Consider the following 22,483-nt stretch of genomic DNA (forward strand, 5'->3'; position numbering starts at 1 on the left):
CCCAGTCTGCACACCCTGCCTGCAGGGTGTCCTCTCACCAGCTCTCCAGGACACAGGCCAGCGGGGGCACCGGCCATGCTCTTTGCCAGCTGTCACTGACCGGGGACCCCTCTGCTCCCTAAGCCAAGGCAACCCCACAGATGCCCACCAGTCACCTGGACGCCGCCCCTGAGGTGCCCACAGGTGTCAGTCACCACACCAGAAAGGAACCGACTCCTGCCCCCTGCCATCGGGTCTGTCACTGATTAACCGTGTGTTTCACCCTCAGCGCCCAGCGTTCCACCTGAGTGTCCCACTAAAGCTTGGCTCCGCTTCCTGCTCACCTTCAGGGGCCAAATGCTAAAGGCTCGCTGCTGCCAGCCCGGCTTTGGGGATTATCGCTTCCACCCGCAGTGCCAGAAAGCCAGCCGCTCAAGTGTGGGCTGGAGGCAAGGCTGGAGACTAGGCGTGAGGCTGTTTTGTTGTCTGCAACTGTCTACAGCTTTGTCCCCGAGTTCCCATTCCGTGGCGAAGCACCTAGCTTTTTGTTGTTGTTGTTAATCCTCACCCGAGGATATTTTCCCATTGATCCTTTAGTGAGAGTGGAAGAGAGAGGGAAAGACGGAGAGAAACATAGATATGAGAGAGACACATCAATTGGTTGCCTCCTGAACATGCTCCAGCCAGGGCCTGGGCCAGGGAGGAGCCTGCAACCAAGATACATGCCCTTGACCAGAGTTGAACCCAGGACCCTTCTTTCCTCAGTCTGACGCTCTCCACTGAGCCAGACTGGCTAGGGTGAGCATTTAGCTTTTATTCTCTCCCTTCCTTCCTTCCTTCCTTCCTTCCTTCCTTCCTTCCTTCCTTCCATCTTCCTTCCTCCCTCCCTCCCTCCCTCCTTCTCTCCTTCCTTCTCTCTCTCTTTCCTTCCTCCCTCCTTCATTTCCTAAGCAGTGGTGGTTCTGATCCAGCGTCTGCTAGCCCGTCTTCTGGACATTGAAACTAAGTCCAAGGTGTTCGGACTCTGTCTTGCTTGTTATTCCATGGAATGTGCCCACAGAGCTAACGAGTCTCCCAGTTTGAGAGCATAGTGCCATGTACAATGGCGTGGACGCCTATGTTGGTTCTTCCTTCAAGACTACATTCACAGCTTAACGTCTGAATTTTAGCATTTCTTCATTGCTCCACGGGACATTCTAGACTGGTGCTGGCTGCCTTTTAAGTCCGATGTTTTTCTTATCCTTGGAGAGATGTATTCTTGAACCTTTGAAATTGGCTCCTCTTTTGGCCTAAGACTGCTAGTATGCCAGAAAGCTTTTTTGAAGTCACTTGTCAGATTCCGTGTAATTAAAGCGATCTGGCATTTTCTCCCATCAAAGCATTTTAGCCAAAATACCCACATGTCTTAAATAATCAACTCTGTTCTGTGTGGAGTTGAGACTTTTTTTTTTTTAAGCTTCACTTTGCCTTCATAAGTATTTACAATCACACAATAGCCCCAGGAACCTGACCATCTCCCCTGCGGGTGGTCACACACAGACTATGAGATACGGATGTCCTTCCAGGTCCTAGCGGGAAGCAGGTGGCACCCCCACATGGGCTGGGTGCCTGGTGTGAAGAAAGGCGCCCCTTCCACATCTGTGGTGGGCTTTAGCCAGCCCGCGGGGACGGCCGCCCTGAAAGGTGATGGTGAGAACCGTTTCCTGTCTGCAGGCGCAAGGAGAGAGAACAGCTTCCAAAAGCCAAGGGAGAGCCAGTGCACAGAACTCGGGCTTCACCGAGGAGGCAGCACTGCCATGGTGTGGCCTGGGAGGGCGAGGGGTGATGCCCTGCACCGCCTCTCATCCTCTTGTCTCTTGTCTCTCGTGTCTTCCATTGGTTGGACGCAACCGGAAGCCGAAGGACAAGGCAGCCCACTGGGTGCGGTCAGGAGAGGCCTGCCTCCTGGGCCGCAGACCCGGGGCCAGGGCTGGAGGGCAGGCAGAGCACAGCATGGGCGTGGATCCCCCAAGAGCAAGTGAGATGGCGTGTTTCTGGACTGTGCTGCCATTTCCCGGAAATGCGTCCTCGGGGAGAAGGCCTGATGACACAGGGGAGTTCCTCGTCTGTCTGGGAAGATGCGTCAGGAACGTCTGGCTAAAATGGCCAGCTCTTCCTTTGCAGGGCATCCTCCTCTCAGGCTCCTGGGTTCTAGAAAGCGGAGCCCAGCTGTTGTGTGCGGCAGGAGCACAGCAAACACTGGGAGTCAGGGTCTTATTTGAAACACACCTTGAGGTGATGATACCGTTCATCGAATCCCGTCCGTGGAAACGGTGTTGGTCGCTGAGAGCATGATGCTGGTCACGCAGGGCAAAGGACCAGCACGCTCACCTGCCCTCACGGGAGCGGCAGTTTTTAGGGATGGCTGTTGCATTCTGTTTATCTGTAAGAGCATCGACTGCTGACGTTTTAGGTGAAATATGTGGGGAATTTAGGCATTTGCAAAAGACCGTCATCATTTTATTTTCTCAGCAGGACACAGTATTCTGCAGAATAGTTGGGGAGTTCCCAGAATAGAGGAAAAGGTCACTTCCTGATCCAAATTCTACCAAGAGAAGAGAGATGAAACAAAATCCCCCCCCCCCCCCCCCTTATACTCGCACACCTCCAGGGTTTTGGCCTCCTCAGCCTCTGGGCCTGGATGCCCCGTGGAATCGGGCTTTCCTGCTGCCTCCAAGAATGCCCTTCGTTCCTGGGACCAGTGGGATGTTATCTCTTCTCTGAATGGCAAGTCTGCACACGCGGGGCATGGTTTGTGTTCCCAAATGTTCCTGAATTCTGGAGCTTCATTGTGGGCTTTATTTTGTGCTGTTCGCGCCTGCATATAGACACCTGCCATCTATGGAGAGTATAGGACTCCCCTCCACGGGCTGGCATGTGAACGAAAGGAGGTAATGTGATGGCACACGTGACAGAAGTTGTGTACAATGATTGTCATTCAGCTGCAACACAGCAATGGACCTGACATGGATGTTGTCTTAACCACTATTGGGTTGGATACTCTTCTCTTTATGGATAAATTATTTCCTAAAAATAATGGCTTTCGTGAAAGCACTAGGCAACAGAAAATGTTGATAAAGTACTTCTTATTTACGAATGGAATCTAGTATCGCTTTGTGAAGAGACAAATATGTAGTCGAATCTCCCTTTTTCCCAAGCCTGGTCTTTGGACTGGAAGGCCTAAGACTAGCTCCTGCTCCATTGCTTAATAAAAAATGCCCATGAGCAAATTCTCAGACCAGCAGGAGCCTCCGTTTCCTCATCCTTAACATGAGGTTGATTCCCATCTACTCACTGATTATGGAGCTCAAGTGCGGGGAAGTCCGTGTACACGAAGAGGCAGAAAATTTTGTCGGGATGAACTCTAAGGCGTGGAGATCTGAAGGCGATTGTTTACCTCTTTTCCAGCTTTCATCTCGCCGCCACAAAAGGACACGTGGAATGTCTCAGGGTCATGATTACGCACGGCGTGGACGTGACAGCCCAGGATCCTGCCGGTATGTGGTCTTTATCTCTTAAGTCAACCGGCCAGCACACGCGTAGGCGCCCCAGAGGCGGCTCCCGTGGAGACGAATCGCGTAGTCCACCCCCGGGGCCTGGGCTCTGAGGCGCTTTTCCTCGTTTGTGCTGTCACAGGCGTCTTCATCTCAGACGTGGCTGGTCAAGGGCACCCTACGTGCCTCTCACCCCCCACTTAAAAATGTTGTCTTTATTTCGAGGAGCCAGGGGAAGAGATGATAGAGGGAATGCCTTGTTTGGGAGCTCCTCTTGCCCACTGAGATGTGCTCCGGGGGCAGGTGTGCTCCTCTGGACCAGCTGCCCCCGCCCTCTCCCCCCCAGCCCCCGCCTCTCCTCGCTGTGTTTCAGTGCATCCACATCAGCTGGGGACGTGGAAGGAAGGTAGAGAGCGAGGGGGAGAGCAGGAAGGGCGGGGAAAGAAGGAATGAACAGCACACACACCCTCTGAGGTTCAGATGCCGTTGCCTGAAGGTTGCCAGACAACTGGTGCTATTTTTCAAGTTCCCCAGGCGATTCTGATGTGGAGCCGGCGTGGGCAAACGCTGAGCCACGCGGAGGGAGAGACAGGGTGGTGGGGCCCATCTTTCATGAACGTTGTCCCACTGGGAAGAGCCACTGAGGTCTCCGGCCTGGGTTCTGCCCGCTGGCAGCACCCGAGGATCAGAGCGACTCCCTGTGCTCCGTTTCTCTGTTGTTCTAAGTTCTGAGGCTTTCGTTCGTTCTCACTGGAATATGGAATCAGCCTGACTCTGTAGTCTTTTTGTTAGTCCATAATGGATCTCCCTCTCCCCTCTCCTTCCCATAGCACTGGCCTCCTCAGAATGGTTATGGGGGGAGAGAGGGGCCTCCGGTCAGCTGATAGAATTATTGCTCAAAAACTGATTGGAAAACTTGAGTTTTAGAATTGTTTCCAAAAGTCCATGGCACTTTTTATTTTATTTATTTATTTATTTTTAAATATGTATTTTATTGATTTTTTACAGAGAGGAAGGGAGAAAGATAGAGAGCTAGAAATGTCGATGAGAGAGAAACATCGGCCAGCTGCCTCCTGCACACCCCCTATCGGGGATGTGCCCGCAGCCAACGTACATGCCCTTGATCGGAATCGAACCTGGGACCTTTCAGTCCGCAGACCAACGCTCTACCACTGAGCCAAACTGGCTTTGGCCCGTGGCACTTTTTAAGCCAATGGAAAGATCCCCGGGGATCAGGAATCTCTGTTCTTTCAGAGTAAGTCTGTTTCTTTAGGACAGGCCGAGAGCCGCTGGAAGTCACGTCAGGCGAGTGAGGAGTCCCTGGGAAAACCATTATCGGTGGAAAACGGGGGGATTGGAGGAACAGGACAGTTCCCTGAGCCGTGCCACAGAATGCTCCCCCGGTGTCTGGAGAATTGGCGGTCCCGGCAGAAGAATGAATGGTTTCCTTAGGTGACTGCCCGGAGGGAATGCTGATTTATGACTTGAGTCCTCTTTAATCCCCGGCCCGGTGGCTCTGGTCTTAAAGTTCACTGCGATCACCGGTGACGTTTTACGTCTAGAGCTAGAGTGCCCTGGTGGGCAGGACATCCTCTGACATAAACAGGCTTCCTCCCAGGAAACCATGGCCTGAAAGACTCCGCTTAAAGGGCATAAATCAGAGCTGGAACACAGCTTGGCTTCCCTGCACTTGGTGCCAAGAAATGGAGTTTAGACAGGAGTCCAGTCATTGCATCAGAGCCAAGCACTCTCCCCTCCCGTCTTTTCTCAAGGGGAGAAGGAGGTATGCTGATGTGTGCTCATTGTGGAAAGTCTGAGAGAGACAGACACCATAAAGCAGAGGGCTTCTGCTGCCAAGGAGAAACACCATCCACGGTTTTGCTATATTTCCTTCAGACTTTTCCTGGCACAGTTTTACACAGCTGAGATCACATTTGATGATAATCTCTACATCCTGCCCTCCGCCCCCCTTAACAAATATTTTACCAGTAGTATTTCCTCTAATAAAAACTCTTACGAAGCGTAGGTACGTTGTTGGTTTGTCCGTTTGGGTAGAGTTGGTATTTACCACCAGGGCCCTCGCTCAGTTTTTTAAGAGCCTGGGGAAGCGTTGGGCAGTGCGACCTGCACCCCCCTGTCCGCCGTGGTGCCACTGCCCTCCAAGGAGCAGCCCTGGAGGGGCAGACCGGTCCTGGCAACCTCTCTAGGCCGGTCCCTGGGATCTGCCAGTCCATGTCTTTCTTTTTTCCTTTTTTTTTTTTTTTTTTTTTTTTTAAATATATTTTATTGATTTTTTTACAGAGGGGAAGGGAGAGGGATAATGAGCTAGAAATATCAATGAAAGAGAAAAATCCATCAGCTGCCTCCTGCACACACACACACACCCCACTGGGGATGTGTCCACAACCAAGGCACATTGACCCTTGACTGGAATCGACCCTGGGACCTTTGAGTCCTCAGGCCAACATTCTATCCACTGAGCCAAACTGGTTAGGGCTGCCAGTCCATGTTTTGCATTTCGATGGAAACGGGTGGAATCGCGGCACTCTGTGGCCCCAGGACGCCGGCCAGGCGTTCCAGGCTAACAGAGAGAGGGAGCAGGGGTCACTGGGATGGGAGGAATCGGGGTTCAAGTGGGAGGTCAGGAGGGTTCTCAATGGGAGGCAGTGGTTCCGGGGCATCAGAGGGGGCGAGAGAGCAATTGGGTGGCTGTCCCAGAGGCAGAGAGCTCAGGCAGCAGAGAGCAGCCCCTAAATGCCAACAAGGGGGACGGGTAGTGGGCTGGCAGATCCCCAGGCTGCCCCTCAGCCTCTTCCATAGAAATGCCATAGGCCAGTGGTCGGCAAACCGCGGCTCATGAGCCACATGCCGCTCTTTGGACCCTTGAGTTTTTAGCAAAGGCCAGCTTAGGAGGACCCTAATCTACATTAATAAAAGAGAAACATGCAAATTGACCATCCCTCCACTATACCCACCAGCCAATCAGAAGTGAGAATGCAAATTAACCCAAAAAAGATGGCAGTTAATTTGTATAAGCAGGCGAGGAGCAAAGACTGAAGACAGCATAGGAGGAGCGAGGCAGCAGAGAAGGGTGGGAGCAGTGGATATGGGAGCTTTGTTCCTTCTCTGCTGCTTTGCTCCAGCCGCAAGAAGCCCCATTCTTGCAGGAATCTTCCTGCAACAGGCCTCTAGTTAATAACAATGTACCTACCTATATAGTTTAAGTTTAAAAGATGTGACTCTCAAAAGAAATTTCAATCATTGTCTTGTTGATATTTGGCTCTGTGGACGAATGAGTTTGCCAACCACTGGCCATAGGCCCATTGGGCCGTGGCTGGAGGTGAGTGCAGGGTTAGGGTTTCCCGTTCCCTGGGTGCAGCCACCCACGTCTCACACGGGGCTGTGCTCCTGAAGGACTGGAGAGAGACCTGCTGTGGTGGTGCGGGTTTTATCATGCCTCTTCTCCTCCTACTCGGGGACCTTGACTCTGAGAACTCCGGTCACTTCCCTTCAGGGCTGGAGGAGAAGTGGAGGGAGAGAAGGAGAGGTCAGGGGTGGGGGCGGCAGTGCAGGCATGGGGTGCTCTCTGCTGGCTGCTGGCAGCCTTTATCGGGTGCCCTCGCCCGTGGCGTCCCCAGCTGGCGTGGCTGTGGACACGGGCCTTGGGCGTGGGTGCTGGCTGCCGAGAGCAGAGCTTGCAGAGCTGAGGCGCCTAAGAGCACAGGCTGGGAGCCTGCGTGTCACCGGGGGCAGGATGCTCTGTGCTGTCCCTCCGCTGTCACCCTGAACTTGAGAGATAAGAAGCTGAGCTGACTCTTAAGCACAACAACCCTGTCTTTGTTGGAGAAGAGTTTATTTCCTCACAGTTGTCTTCATTGCAGAGATAAGAGATGGAACGTGTGTGGCCTTTTCTTCCCCCCATTTTTTTTTTTCTTTTAATCTGTTTAGGACACAGCGCTCTGCACCTCGCAGCCAAGCACAGCCACCACGAGTGCCTCCGGAAGCTCCTGCAGGTAAGACCGGCTGCCGCTTCCTGTCACACCCAATACGTCCACGATGTGACTGTGGCCTCATCGGTGAAGGAACAGATCCTCTTTCTCTTCCTCTCCCTCCCTCTAGCTCTCTCCCTCCCCTCCTTCCCCTCCTTCTTTTCCTCCTCCCCCCTTCCCTTCTCTCTGTCTCTCCCTCTTTCTTTCTCCTTCTAACTCCACCCCAGACCCTGGGTGTCCTCGGAAGTTTCACTCTCACAGCACCGGGAGGAGGAGATGTTTTCCATGGCAATGGCACCGGTGGGGGATTTAGAGGGTCCTCCTGAAACCCAGCTTTTCTTCCCTTTCGTCGGCTCCCGGGTTCCTCTCTGCAGGCCTGTGCCCTTCACAGAGCCCGTTAACACCTCTCTCCTGCTGGCGGGTCCTCCCTGCACAGGCCTCCGCTCCCCCAGACCAAAGGCCTCTGCTCTCCCAGGCCCCTCTGCGGCCCTCAGGACTGGGCGATTCCCACCAAGCAGAACCCCACCGTCCCTTCCCTGTACGGACTCCATGAGCTGTGAGTGCTTAGGTCTCAGGGCCTTCGTTTTACCCTTTGCACTATTTTAAGCCGACTGCCTGGTTCCACCACCTGGCCAGGAAGCTTACAATGATCGCTTAGGGCCGTGGTCGGCAAACTGCGGTTTGCGAGCCACATGCTCTTCCACAAAATACCACGGCCTGGGCGAGTCTATGTTGAAGAAGTGGCGTTAGAAGAAGTTTAAGTTTTAAAAATGTGGCTCTCCAAGGAAATTTCAGTCGTTGTGCTGTTGATATTTGGCTCTGTGGTCCAATGAGTTTGCCAGCCACTGGCTTAGGGTGACGACCTCCCGAGAGCTTTGAAGGTGACTGTTTAAAGCGATCCCAATAGCCCCTTCCCCAAACAGCCAGCTGCTGCCCGTGGGAAGGCCAGCTGGTGCTTCCAGGAGCAGCACAGCGGTAACCTGGGTGCCCCGCGTACTGTCCGTCCGGCTGCTGTCCGGCTGGCTCACCCTGGGAGAGCTGGGGACCCGCATCTTGCTGTCACCGGGCCTTGCCATTCTGGGGCAGAAATCGGGTCCCAGCCCATAGCTTGCCCTGCTCTGCTGGTCATGCAGCTTCCGGTCTTGCTTGACCTGGTGCCAGCTGCCGCCAGTGCCAGGAATGCTCAGCCTTCCCAGGCTGATGCAGAATTCAAGGAAGACTGATCGGGACCTGGCTCGCTCTTTGTGTTTACGATGAGGCTTCTCCCGGGAAATGGGAGAACTGGTCCGCCCGCCTTCTCCGGAGAAGGGGGAAGCATTGACCTGCCTCCACGCCCTTGGCCTTATCTGGGTTTTTAAAACCTCCACTCCCACCCTGGCGTGGAGATCCAGACTTCGCATCTGGCTCTGATTTAAGGAAGAGTGAGCCTGACAGGCAGGGCTCCTCCTGGGGAGGAACAGCTATCCGAGCCCCTGATATAATCGTCTATCTGGTTATGCAAATGGACTGGCTTTTCTGTGGAAGCTTTGAAGCCTTCAAACAGCTCCTTGTGCCTCTCTAAAATCAGGCCACCGCCTGGTGAGTGGTAACTTGACCTTCTTTCTTCCCGTCCCAAAGGGCAGGCTGGCATCTCTCTCTAACCTGTTCCTTCCTCCCCGAGCTTACAGTTTGTGCAAACGCTGTTTGCAGACAGTGGGTATAACCCGAGGCTTTGATGTCCTCCTAATGGGGTTTCCCTTGGGGCCTAGGCCTCTCCAGTCATCTTCACCTCCCCTCCTGGCAACCCATACCCTCTGTGATATGACCCTTGCTATGTCCTGCTGCTCCTCACCGCTGCACCCTCTGTCCCTCCTCTCTGTGGGCTCTTACTGTCTGTCTGCCGGAGACACCTGCCCTCTCCAGTGGCTGCATCCCCAGAGCAGCGAGTGCAAACAGAGCCTGTGAAATCCTTCACATTCCAAATGTGCGCTCTCTCTCCCCTGGTAGCGCCATTCCCCTCACTCTTTCTTCTAACCAGTGTTCCCTGAGCACCATGCCCCAGGCATTGCGCATACCGTATTTTCTGGCGTATAAGATGACCCCCTAATTTTACAGTTAAAACATAGGTTTAGGCCTATATTTGCTGTATAAGACTACCCCCCACTTCCGAGGCAACACCAGTTCTTTTTTTAATAGACCGCCTCTCTGACTCTGGCCAATCTGAGCAGGCTTTTTTTCATTTCAAAAGTCGTCTTATACGCCGGAAAATACGGTACTATCTACTCATGGACCCCTATCCTGATGGGAATTACAGTCCGGTAAACAGGTACACGAGTACACGTGACAAATTGCACAGCACTAAAACGAGACAACCAGGTACTTGAGAGGGGTGAGGGGTGGTGTCAGGGAAGGCTTCCTGAAGGAGGTGACAACCTGAGAACTTGGCAATGCCAACAGCCAAGGGGAAAGCATTCCAAGCAGACATCACAGCGAGTACCAGTGGCTTAGGGAGAGAAAGGCACTGGTCAGGAAGGAAGGGAAGTCACCGAGTGGGCCTGTGGCAAAGCACTGGAGGCGGAGAAATGAAGGAACAGGGTGCGGGCCTGGCATGTCGGGATGTGTATGTGGGCTGTGATTCCTCCATGCAGCGTGCCATGTGGAGAGCTTTTAAGGAAAGAGGGATAGTCCCAGATTCGAAAAGTCACTCTCATTGTAAAGTTGGTTAAAGGGGGAAAACTCAGAACGGAGACCTGCCGGGAGGGAGGCTGTGGGCCTGCCCAGGGGAGAAGGTGCTGGGTCACGCCAGGTTGTCATGGAGAAGCAGAGACATTGTCACGGAGAAGCAGAGACAGAGGAACAGGGGAGGATTTTGGAGCAGGATTGACAGGCCGCGGTGGAAGGCGGATGTGGAGGAGAAACTGGAGATGACGCCGAGATTTCTGGCTCTCTGACTGAAATCGTGCAACACTCTTGACAAACGAGGAAGTGTCCGAGGATCAGGCACGGGAGAGGGAGGAAGGAACCAGAAGATTGGGCTCGTCCAGGCTTGAGTGCCTGTGACTCATCAGGACCCAAATGGGAACTAGGCAGGGGGTCAGCAAGCCTCTCGCTCAGAGATGCCCTCCCTGGGGTACACAGGCTCCAGCTCAGCCTGTCTGGGCTCCAGGCCTGGCTCTGCCGCTCACTGTGACCCCACAGCTCTGTCCCTCCGTTCCTCATCCGAGAAGGGGGCTGAATGCTAGAATCCGACCAGGGTGTCAGGGGCCTTACAACAGTTCCTCCTTCAATGCCTGGCACGTAACCACGAATACGTGTACACCGTTTGTGTTGTCATTGTTCAGTCACGTGCTTGGGAGTCATTGGGTTCTGGATGTGGATGAGATTGCGGAGGGAGAGAGCGCAGGGAGCGAGCACTGGGGGAGGAGGAGTGGCCAGAGCAGGGGGAGGAAGACCGGGATTGGATGGGCCAGGCAGGGCCCTAGGAGAGAGGGAGTGCTGGAGAAGGGAGTGGATTGCAGGTGAGAGGCTGGTCAGAGGACAAAAGTCTTCGTTGTCATAGGAAGCGCAAGGATGGTTGGTGGCTTTGAGTAGGACGTTTCTGTGGAGTCTTGGGGGGAAACACCGGGCGGCGGGTCCAGGAGTGAATGGCAGGTGAGGCGGTGTGGACTGTGTGGGCAGCGCTTAAGAAGAAGTGGGTTTTGTTCGGGGGACAGAGCAGTAGGGCAGGAAACAGGTGGGGGAGGGGTGACAGCATCAAGATGAGACATTCTAGCGCATGTTTGTGAGCTGGTGGGGGTGACCCAGGAGGAATGCGGTGGTGGGGAAGGGATGCAGGGGATGGCTGTGTCGGGAATACGTGGAGATGAGTCCCCCTCCCCATAAGGAACTGCAGGACCCTGGAGGTTGGCAGTTGGGACCCATTCGTGGTTAGACTCTTCCCAGAAGTCCCATCATGCTTTGCAGGAACAAGATGAGCTGCGTAGAACTGAGCTCTGTGACATGGGTTTGCTTCTTTTTGTCTTGCAGTCTAAGTGCCCCGCCGAGAATGTGGACAGCTCTGGGAAGACGGCCTTACATTACGCAGGTAACTCCCATGCCCTGTCCATCCTCGGCCGTAGGACACACAAACTCTTCCTTTTCCTGATGCAAGCCACTGCACTGACCGTGTCAGGGTGTTCCTGGGGCTGCTTTCTGCCATCGCTCCTGGACATCCCCACTTTATTCAGTTCACAGAACTCACCCACTGCCACCAAACAACCAAAAAGGATGGTTTCAATTATGTTTTCATTAACTTAAAGTGTTGTGTGTGGTGTTTTTTTTAAACTAAGGGGTATTTATAACCATTCGTAGATTTCAAGTAATGTGTGATACAGATTTTTTAATTTGGTATTCATTAGCAACATCAATCCATTTATCAACATTTTGTTTCATTAACTGTCTTACAACTTCAAGTGGCAAAATGTTGACCCTGAACTCGGGGATGATGAGATTCGCAGGCTGCTTTTAGGGCTGGTTATGGAAAAGCCAGATCCAATGTTTGCCTCCAGGCAGCTGGCCGACACTGGCTTTAGGGCCGGCTGACACTGAAATTGAAAACATCTCTTATTGTGCCTTCCTGGCGCCATTTCTGTTCCACGAGGCCGGAGTGAATGGAGGCACGCCAGGTGGACCCCAGCCTCTTCCTGGGGGTGGGAGGACCCAGGCTGGGAGAGTGGCTTAGTGATCGGCGTGTGTTTGCTCCCCTCAGCGGCGCAGGGCTGCCTTCAGGCTGTGCAGGTTCTGTGCGAGCACAAGAGCCCCGTGAACCTCAAGGATCTGGTAAGCGCCAGGCGGCCATGCAGGGGGGCGGGGGGAAAGGCCATGGTTTCTGGGGTCCTGTGGGTGCTTCGAGGGCCACTGGCACTTGAGAGAATTGTTTGGCGAATTCTATTGCTTTTTAACCTAACTCTTCTGCATAATGGATGTAAGTATTATCCCCCATTGGCCCCTAAGTCATACATAAAACAGTATTTAAAAATTATTTTAGAGAGAAAAGGATGGAGAGAGAGAGAGAGAGAGAGAGAGAGAGAGAGAGAGAGAGAGAGAGAGAGAGAGAGAGAGAGAGAGAACACGATGATCAGCTGCCGGTCATGCACCCCTACTGGGGATCGAACCCGCAACCTGAGTATGTGCCCTAACTGGGAGTTGAACCAACGGGGCCACACTGGCCAGGGCTAAATCAAACATCTGTGTGCACTTTCCATGTATGCATATTTGTACTTAAGGATATATATGTGGTCTCCCATCACCTTAATTATTAATAAGACACAGTTTCTTGATTTTTAAATAAGTCTAAGGAGGAGTTTTATGCTTTTCTTTCGGTGCCCATGCATCACTGGGCACTGTGGTCAGGGTGTCCCAGCTGTGAGACCACCTCTGCCGACTCTAACCCTCCCGGGCTGTTGGGAGAACCAGCTGACACGCCCGTTGCGCCTGCTGACGGGCCCCATTTCCTGCGGCTGCGTGGGAACCAATAGATACACATTTACACCTCATGGAGATACTGTGACGTGAGCATGTGGACTCTGTACATGCTTCACACTCCCTGAATTTCAGAACTCCCTGAATACCAGAAAGGATTATAACTGCTCAGAGATAATTTTTTAGAACTGTGCCTGCAATTCTACTTTAAAGGAAACTTAATCCTTAAGCAGCGATCATAGTATAAGAAATCCCCATGTTAAACTAACTGGCGCTGTTGTAACTTACCTTTCTCCTTTGCCTACTTGAAAACATCTACCTTGAACAGGACGGTGGACCACATTTGTAGGGAATGTCCAAGAGGCAGAATGAACACCTCTCTTGTGATGGTGTCGTTTGACTAGGGCCCCTTCACTCTGTAGGATTGTGGAAATAGTTGCCTATATATTCTTCTGGTATTTTTCCATTTGCATTATACTGTCATGCTTAAATTCTTAATGTATATGAGTGGGGGATCTAACTTTCCTTTTAGGAATTGCCAGTTGTCATATGGTAGCATAGTGAGCCCATCGTTCCTTCCATCCGCCTCTTTCTCTAGTCCTGAGTCAGTGATGGACAGACTCTTACCTTACGTTATGTTTTGGTACCTGAGGAGGTTATGGAGGAGGATGCCTTCCAAGGACATAGTAGTGGCATGGGGCCCAGGTAGTTCACGTGGAGAGGCTGCTGATGGGTGGCGGGACCTCCAGCTGCCTTGTGAAGCAAGTCCTTCATTGTTCCAGAACCATCTCTGAGCAAATCTGGAGCCTCGGCATACTCTGTGTTCCCCCCCCCCCCCCTCTCTCTCTTTTTCTCTCAGAGGTGACCCAGGGAACAAGCAACCCAGGAGGCAGAGGCTCCGAGGAAAGCTGAGTGAAATCCTGTGAGAAGAGTTGTGCTAAGATGTAGGGGCTCCGCTGGAGCACAGATTATCACAGGGGTCATCCATAAGACCAACAGGACAATTCAGGACTAAATCTAGAAAGAAAAGGACCTTTGCAATTCTGGCATTGGTGTCAGCGATAAAAGTCTTAATCTGGTCAGGCCAGCATGGATCAGTGGTAGATCGTCGACCTATGAACCAAGAGGTCATGGTTCAATTCCTGGGCAGAGCACTTGCCTGGGTTGTGGGCTCGATCCCCAGAGTGGTGAGTGCAGGAAGCAACTGATCAATGATTCTCTCTCATCATTGATGTTTCTCTCTCTCCCTCCCTCTCCCTTCCTCTCTGAAGTCAATAAAAATATATTTTAAAGAAACAGAAATCTTACTCTGAATTTGTCTCCTAGGATGGGAACATACCTCTGCTTCTCGCAGTGCAAACTGGCCACAGTGAGGTCTGTCGCTTTCTTCTGGATCATGGAGCGGATGTCAACTCCAGGGACAAGAATGGAAGGTACCACAGAACGAGAAACCACATGATTTCGGGGATACGCACATTTTGAGAGTCTTTCAAAATATCAGAGCAGTATTGTGGACCATTTCTTAGGAAATGGTTTTTAACTTTGCTTTTTTATTTTCTGCCTTAATAGTCAAGAATCTGTTTTGATTGAAAAAACATTTTCTCCCCAAATCTCTGGGAATATCATTGAATGTGTGATGAGATTATTAAGTAATAAAGTGAATAAGCCATTTTAACGCCTTTTCATGCAAAATTAAACATACTGGTTTCTTTTTAACAATGTATAGGTAATTTGAAATGCATGAGGTGGGGAAAAAAATGAGATTTGTGCAGGTCCTATTTAAATTCCATCTATTTAGAAGATTTTGTTTAGAAGATTATGCTTATATTATTTGGCTTAATATGGCGTAATGATTTGAATGAATCTGAGGTTTTAATAAACAACTACCTCATTGTATCTTGATAGCATTCCATTTTGAATTCCCTAGAAGATGAAGTAGAACAGTTTTGATAGCAACTAATCTTCTTTTCCTTCTCTGTAAGACACGTGAAATGATTTCCCAGAAATCCGTTCTAACCGGGACTCACCCTGGTGTTTGCCTTTTCTTTAGGACTGCTCTGATGGTGGCCTGCGAGACCGGCAGCTCTAACGTCGTGGAGGCCTTAATTAAAAAGGGTGCAGACCCAACCCTTGTGGATTCTCTCGGACACAATGCCTTACATTATTCCAAACTCTCAGAAAATGCAGGAATTCAAAGCCTTCTGTTATCAAAAATCTCTCAGGATGCTGGTATGTGGGAGAAAATAGCCGGTGTTGTTTTAAGTGTGTCCACTCCATTTTCCCCAAAGGGAAAAGGAATGTGTGCAATCTGATACCTTTTGTTATTCTTTTAAACATATTCCTAAAGAAAAATGAAGCGTTAAGTATTGTGCGTATCCCCCCCGCACCCTCAAAGTGGATATGAGTTGTTATGATTCTTATAGTTCTTTTTCCCCCCACTTTTTCCTCTGTAGATTTAAAGACACCAGCCAAACCAAAGCAGGTATTTATCTTGGGGAGAGGGAAGTTTTTTTCTTTTTCTTCTTTGCTTGTGAGAATTTGAAAAATGTTCCGATTAAACCACTCTGTGGTCCTCGAAAAGTCATAAAGACTCTGTTGAGAAAATATATAAGGAATGATATGTCTTTAGCATAAATGATTCATCGTTGTAAGGTGATAAATATTTTCTAATGGTTTACCCTATCTCCAAAGCTTGTCCCTTTAAGCCTGCTGCTTATATATGCATCTTTTTCTGAAATGTACTAATATTTCCTATTGTTTTGAAAATGTTTGATGTGATTTAAGTTCAGGATGGATAACAATATTTTAAATATTTAAGATATCGTATGGATTATAGACCCACAAACCTGGCAAAGTTAGACAGTTAATGAAAATCAGAGGTTTAGCTTTTTCCTTTTCATTGGGGCTGCTTCAAAATGTCATTCTTGTCACACCAAAATTGAGATATTTGACCTGATATTTTGGAGTTTTTTCTAAAAGCATAGCCACTATTGTTTCCTTTATTTTAAAAAATATATATTTTATTAATTTTTTACAGAGAGAAAGGGAGAGGGATAGAGCGTTAGAAACATCGATGAGAGAGAAACATCCATCAGCTGCCTCCTGCACACCCCCTACTGGGTATGTGCTCGCTACCAAGGTACATGCCCCTGACCGGAATCCAACCTGGGACCCTTGAGTCCTCAGGCCAATGCTCTGTCCACTGAGCCAAACCGGTTAGGGCTGTTTCCTTTATCATTAACGAGATGTATCTTGGGCTGTTTATTTACACATCGGAGTTTTTGGGAAAATTATAAACACAAAACCCAGTACTGAGTGTGTTACGCACCAGCTGTGGTGCTTATTTATCCAGAGCTGTTAGAGATGAGGTCTCCCTGGCCCCTGGGTTTGCGTTCTTGGAGGAGAGGCATGGAAGTCATGCGGAGTGGGGGATACTGCTGCTCTGCGTTAAGATGAGAGCTAGACTGGGGCTGTGTCCTGGGTTCTAAACGGTGGTCCAGGACTCCCTGCCCTCCACTCCCCCAGGGTCCCACCCCATCACCCGCTGGTTTTGTCCTGTGTTTTTTATTCTCTTGCTGGTAAAGCATGGGCTGCCGAGAGAGAGCTGTGAGCATGCATGTGGGCAGATGTTTATGTGGGCAGATTTCTGGCCTTGGCACCATGAGAAATGCATGAACCGCGCAGGTGTTTCTCCTTGTGGATGAAGCTACGTGCTCAGACTTTACTAACCTCACTAACCCGCCTCCGTTCTCTGGCCTGTGACAACTTTCAGCATGACCAAGTGTCTAAAATAAGCTCAGAAAGAAGTGGAACTCCAAAAAAACGCAAAGCTCCACCACCTCCTATCAGTCCTGCCCAGGTAAAGCCCCCGCAGCCGCCGGGATCACGCACAGCAGGGCGCCACCTTGTCCTTCTGTGTGTCCCCCGAAAAGAATGTTCTAGAGTTGAGTTTAATGTGATTTAAGTTCAGGATGGATAACAATATTTTAAATATTTAAGATATTGTATGGATTATAGACCCACAAACCTGGCAAAGTTAGACAGTTAATGAAAATTTAAGGGCACATGGGAGGTTTTGCTTTACAAATTGTGGTCTGGAGGATTGTGATGATTAGAGTGGAAATAAGGCTGATTCTTATTTCTAAACGGAAGAGTTGAGCTGTATCTTTTTTCTTTCAATATGTTATATTGGTTTTTTTACAGAGAGGAAGGGAGAGGAATAGAGAGTCAGAAACATCGATGAGAGAGCAACATCGATCAGCTGCCTCCTGCACACTCCCCGATGGGGATGTGCCTGCAACCAAGGTACATGCCCTTGACCAGAATCAAACCTGGGACCCTTCAGTACACAGGCTGACGCTCTGTCTACTGAGCCAAACCGGTTAGGACTGTATCTATTTTTTTTAAAATATATTTTTATTGATTTCAGAGAGGAAAGGAGTAATGGAGGGAGAGATAGAAACATCAGTGATGAGAGAAGCATTGATCGGCTGCCTCCTGCACACCCCCTACTGGGGATCAAGTCCGCAACCAGAGCATGTGCCCTGACTGAATCAATCTGGAACTTCTGGCTGGTCAACGCTCAACCACTGAGCCACACTGGCCAGGTGAACAGTATCTTTTTATTAAGCCTCAAGGAAATTTCTCAATGTCTTTATGACCGAGACCTTTTCCTTAAGTTGACAAGTTCGGTTCCTTTGGGCCCTCAAGCCCTAGTATGAAGGGCAGGAGAACGGGTAGCTGGGGAAATAGTTAGTTAAAAATGAGTATTAGTTGGTTTCTGAAAACACTGTTAAAATATATTTGCCTTTCCAGTTACATTTAAGGTTGACTTACAAGCAGCTCTCATGCCTGGTCATAGTGACTGCTGCTTAGAGGAGGAAGCGCAGGTGCCTTTGAAATGGCAATAAAAACAGGCTTGTTATTAAAAGAATCCTAGGCCATGAAAAGAATAATCCTTATTGAGAGCAATATCTCATCCGCTAAGTCATTTTCACCATGTGAGCATATTCATTAATAATACTCTCCACCTGCAATATAAGTTTTATCGGTTATTGAAGTTGATTCTAGTAAATATAGGAGCAGAGCCGTTTAGTTGTGTCCTGCAAACTTTCAGGAAGTATTTGAGGTTTCTGAGTCGCCCTGAGGATGTGTTACCCCCACAATAATCGGGCCTGAGGAGGATCACGGTTTGGTTGGTTTGCTTTGCTGAGATGCGTTGACGCTGGCGGAGAAAGGACTCTGACGCAGCCTCGTCACCGGTGGTTCTCATTTCCTCTTTCCAGCTGAGTGACGTGTCCTCCCCGAGGTCAATAACTTCAACGCCAATTTCCGGAAAGGAATCAGCATTTTTCGCTGAACCACCCTTTCAGGTATTTCCTTCCTGTGTTCAACTTGGCTCCTGAATTGTAGGAAACCTAGTAGGTTTGGTTTAAGTTATGCAACACTGGGCAAAACAGAATGTATTTCTCAGTGATTGATTCACAGACTTCTCATCGCGAAGCATACTTGATTATTTCTTAGGCGTGGGCGCCATACCAAAAGAATAGGATGAATAAATTGCATTTATTAACTAATAATTAATTTGTTCATTTGATAAAAAGGGACAGAGGGGAAGCTTATCTAACCGCCAGTCTTCTTACTAAACTGAGTTGATACAGTGCCAATCAGATGAATATGCTCTCTGATGTCTTACTGAGAAGTAACTGTATATTTTAAATTGAACCTTTTCATGACTGTAACAGTAATATGTACTTACTTTAGAAAAACTATAAAAATCCATTACGTTTTATTCCACCTGGTGTTGTAGACTTGTGGTTGGAAATTATTTTTAGGAATGGGAGGGCATTTAATATCTATTTACCTAAGAATCACTAGGAAATTACACGTGGGGAGAAAGTAAAGTTTCTGAATGTTAAAGTGAAATTTCAGTGGTTTAATTGTATATTTATTACCCCCATCTAAGAGTTACTAAAGATAAATTTTCTTTTAACTTGGAAGCACTTGGATCTGAAAAATATTCTATCAACCCATCATTCCCCTCACTTTAACTAGGTTTTACTAATAAACTCTTCAGATGAATATATAAACAAGGCAAGGAAGTTACACTCTTACAGTTAATACCCTAATATGCTTATGGCTTCAAGGAGGCTATAATAGCACACGTTGTTATTTTCTGAAATAGAGTGTATAAAGACCATGAAAAAACACAAGAAGATGAAAAGTGACCCCAATTAGAATGGCTAAAATTTAAAGAGATTAAAAATACTAACTGTTGGTGACGAAGAAGGAGAATTAGAGCTCTAGTGCTCTTGGTGGAAATGTCCAATGGTACAACTGTTTGGAAAAACGTTGGCACAGTTTTTTTTTGTTTTGTTTTGTTTTTGTTTGTTTTAAGTTCAGCATATGATTTAGCCATCCACTCATGGATGTTTACCGATGAGAAATTAAAAATGTATGCCTCAAAAAAATCTTCGCACAAATATTTATAGCAGCTTTGAGTATCCCTAAACTAGAAACAGTCCAAATGCCCTTCAAGAAGTGAATGGATTGAGAAAATGCAATTTATCCACGTAACGGACTATGACATGGCCATGAAAAGGAATGGAGTGCTGGCCAAGCGGTATTCTAGATGAATCTGGAAGTCGTCATGCTGGATGAAAGAGGCCAAACACAAAGAAATTCATACCCTGTGACATTTGGTTTATAAGAAACCTAGAAAAATGCAGAAAGGGGAGTGGTGGATGCCTGGGAATGGGATGGGCAGGTACTGGATGTGGCAAGAGGAAGTGTTTGGTTGTTTGTTGTTTGTTTTTAAGAGGAAGCTTTTAGAAGTGATGGAATATTCTGTATCTTGATGGTAGTGGTGGCTCCATAGGTGCATATCTGTTAGAACTCCTCATATTACTGGACGCACTGTATTGTAGGTTAAGTAGTTGGAAAATAAAACAGGCATACATTTTTTTAAGGGAAAAGACAGCTTTCGGTAACATCAGCACTTGCCCAGAGTAAGCCACTGCATTTTTAGCATTTTGGCTTTTACGGAAGTTCCTTTGCTGAAAAATTCTCCCTTCTCGTGGCTGTGGCTCGTGTTCCTGAAACATGGTCTTTTCTGGCCAGTCGCCGCACTTTGTTTTGAAATGACACTCTGACTTTGAAGTTACAGGAACGTTTGCCATGTATGAACAGATATTCAGGTACTTAGGTTTAAAAGAAACCTTCGGGGGATTGTCGGTCCAAGACCATACATAGAATTTTTATTTTGTGATAAAATTACCTTTATCTTCTTTGACAGGTATCTACTAACATTTCTCTTAGAAATATTAATAATAACATATTAATAGCAGTTAAGGTATAAAATGATAAAGCTAAAAAGTACTTCTCGTGTATTTTATTTATTTATTTTTATTAAATTATTATCTGTGTACATATTTTAGCATTGCCTCCCCTCCCATACATACCCTCCCTCCCCAGAGTTTTGTGTCCATTGGTTGTACTTATATGCATGTATACAAGTCCTTCGGTTGATCTTTTATCTCCCCCGCCTCTCCCTACCCTACCTGCTGTAATTTGACAGTCTGCTTGTTGCTTTACTGTCCTATATCTATCTTTTGGTTCGTCAGTTTATAATGTTCTTTATTATCCATAAATGAGTGAGGTCATGTGGTGTTTCTCTACTTCTCGTGTATTTTAATCAGTATTTCCCAGATAGGTAAAACTTTTACTTGACTTCATTATGAAAGTACCAATCCAAGTTTTAGGATCTTGAGAGTTATTATAATCTTAGAAGATATTTGTATTATACTTACTAAATGAAATTCCTGGAAAATGTTTTGAGAAATTCTGGAACTTCTAATGTTTTAGCAATTACACTTAAGATAATGATTGCTTCTATTCACTTATATTTTAAAATAGCTTCTTCTTTTTTTTTTTTTCTGCTGGGCCGGTGTTGCTTAGTGGTTGAATGTTGACCTATGAACCAGAAGGTCACAATTCAATCCCAGTCAGGGCACATGCCCGGGTTGTGAGCTCAATCCCCAGTAGAGGGTGTACAGAAAGCAGCCGATTAATGATTCTCTCTCATCACTGATCTTTCTCTCCCTCTTCCTCTTCCTCTCCTTCTCCCTTTCTCTCTGAAATCAATAAAAATTTTATTTAAATATATACTAGAATACCTTCTTTTCTTGAGATGTTTCTAATAAGGTAACACCAGGGAGGAAATGTTGCTTGATTCCTCTGCGGGACGTTACAATCAGGAATATTCTTGTAAGTCACCTTTGTGTCCCAGCAGGCCGAGATCAGCTCCATACGGGAGAACAAGGACAGACTGAGTGACAGCACTACAGGTAAGCTGGAAGCGTCTGCTTCTGTCCCTTTGACTTGCCTCTGTTCCATGCGGGCAGAGGCCAAGCGGGGCTCCTCTGAGTGGGATGTTCCAGGGCAGTGCTATGGATGCAGAGTTAAAGAAGCAGCCCCGTGTGGAGAATGTAGAGGGTCTGAGGGAAGCCTTGAGTCTGAGGCATAGGGGATATCACAGGAAGACATCATGAGTCATAAACCTGAAGCAGGAGATTGGGCCAGATCGTAGAGGGATTTGGAGATGTGGAGGGGGAGCAATGAAAGCCCTTTGACCCGAAGGAATGGCCCGATCAAGGCCTATGTTAGGGAGATTAGTCTGACAGTGGGGTGCAGGCTATGTTTTTACTAGGGCGAGGGGAGAGGGAGAGATTTTTTTGGCAGCAGTTTGCAGAGTTTCATAGTAGCTGATAAAGTTTGAAGTTGTGTCATCATGGTGGGGTTAAGAAGTGAGCCAGCTTCCAGAGGTTATTTCTAAAAGGATTCGTGGAAATGATACTCCTTAAGCCCTGGAGGGACCAAAAGCAGCCACGTTCTGCTGAATCCGGTGAACGGGAAAATGCCTGATCCAATCCGTCCATCTGCTGGCGAGGTTCTGTGCATCCAGGCGCCTGGGATTGTGGTGGGAATGCCCCAGGAAGGAAGCCCCAGGACGGAGAACTGCTGTTCCCTTACCCAGCCGCTGGGGGCTCTCATCCTCAGTCAGGACCAGGAAGAAGAACTGGATTGGGCGGAAAGGAGGTTTGTTAGAGGTCAGAGAAATAACGGTTTAATTTTTAAACATTAGTTTGCATTGCCTTGCTCTTTCCCCCAGGTGCCGATAGCTTACTGGATATCAGTTCAGAAGCTGACCAACCAGATATTCTTGCCCTATTACAAGCCAAAGTTGCATCTCTAACTTTACACAATAAGGAATTACAAGACAAGTTGCAGGTGGGTAGACCGATCGCAGACTGTTCTGTTGGGTTAAAGTACTGGGTTTTTCAGGGTTAGTCAGATGGTATTTTATCTTAAACATCTATGTTCATTTCTTCTTTTTTAATATGGTTAGCCTTAAGCATTTCATAGTTCCAGCTTATTTCTTTTTTGAAAGAATTATTCATTAGCCCTATTTCTATAAGTTTCTAACTTGGTAAATTATACATAATTATATACATAGTATGATATATGTGTGTGTGTGTGTGTGTG

At 48.3% G+C, this 22,483-nt stretch overlaps 1 protein-coding gene across 4 annotated transcripts in view; it reads left to right on the top strand.

Annotated features, from left to right (window-relative positions):
- The window catches only part of RAI14 (retinoic acid induced 14), a 111,512-nt gene that overhangs the window by 79,558 nt on the left and 9,471 nt on the right, over positions 1–22,483 (top strand). For 2 of the 4 annotated variants that reach the window (XM_084881892.1, XM_084881891.1), the window contains 11 exons: positions 3,427–3,515; positions 7,461–7,525; positions 11,507–11,564; positions 12,228–12,298; positions 14,267–14,373; positions 14,991–15,169; positions 15,394–15,422; positions 16,713–16,799; positions 18,226–18,312; positions 21,228–21,285; positions 22,110–22,228. In XM_084881892.1, the coding sequence (XP_084738018.1) occupies positions 3,427–3,515; positions 7,461–7,525; positions 11,507–11,564; positions 12,228–12,298; positions 14,267–14,373; positions 14,991–15,169; positions 15,394–15,422; positions 16,713–16,799; positions 18,226–18,312; positions 21,228–21,285; positions 22,110–22,228 (949 nt within the window). The remainder of the gene's footprint in view (positions 1–3,426; positions 3,516–7,460; positions 7,526–11,506; positions 11,565–12,227; positions 12,299–14,266; positions 14,374–14,990; positions 15,170–15,393; positions 15,423–16,712; positions 16,800–18,225; positions 18,313–21,227; positions 21,286–22,109; positions 22,229–22,483) is intronic. The other 2 variants (XM_084881893.1, XM_084881894.1) reach the window with 2 other exon arrangements.

This window comes from Pipistrellus hanaki, assembly GCF_964339955.1.
Source record: "Pipistrellus hanaki genome assembly, chromosome: 4".
NCBI lineage: Eukaryota > Metazoa > Chordata > Mammalia > Chiroptera > Vespertilionidae > Pipistrellus > Pipistrellus hanaki.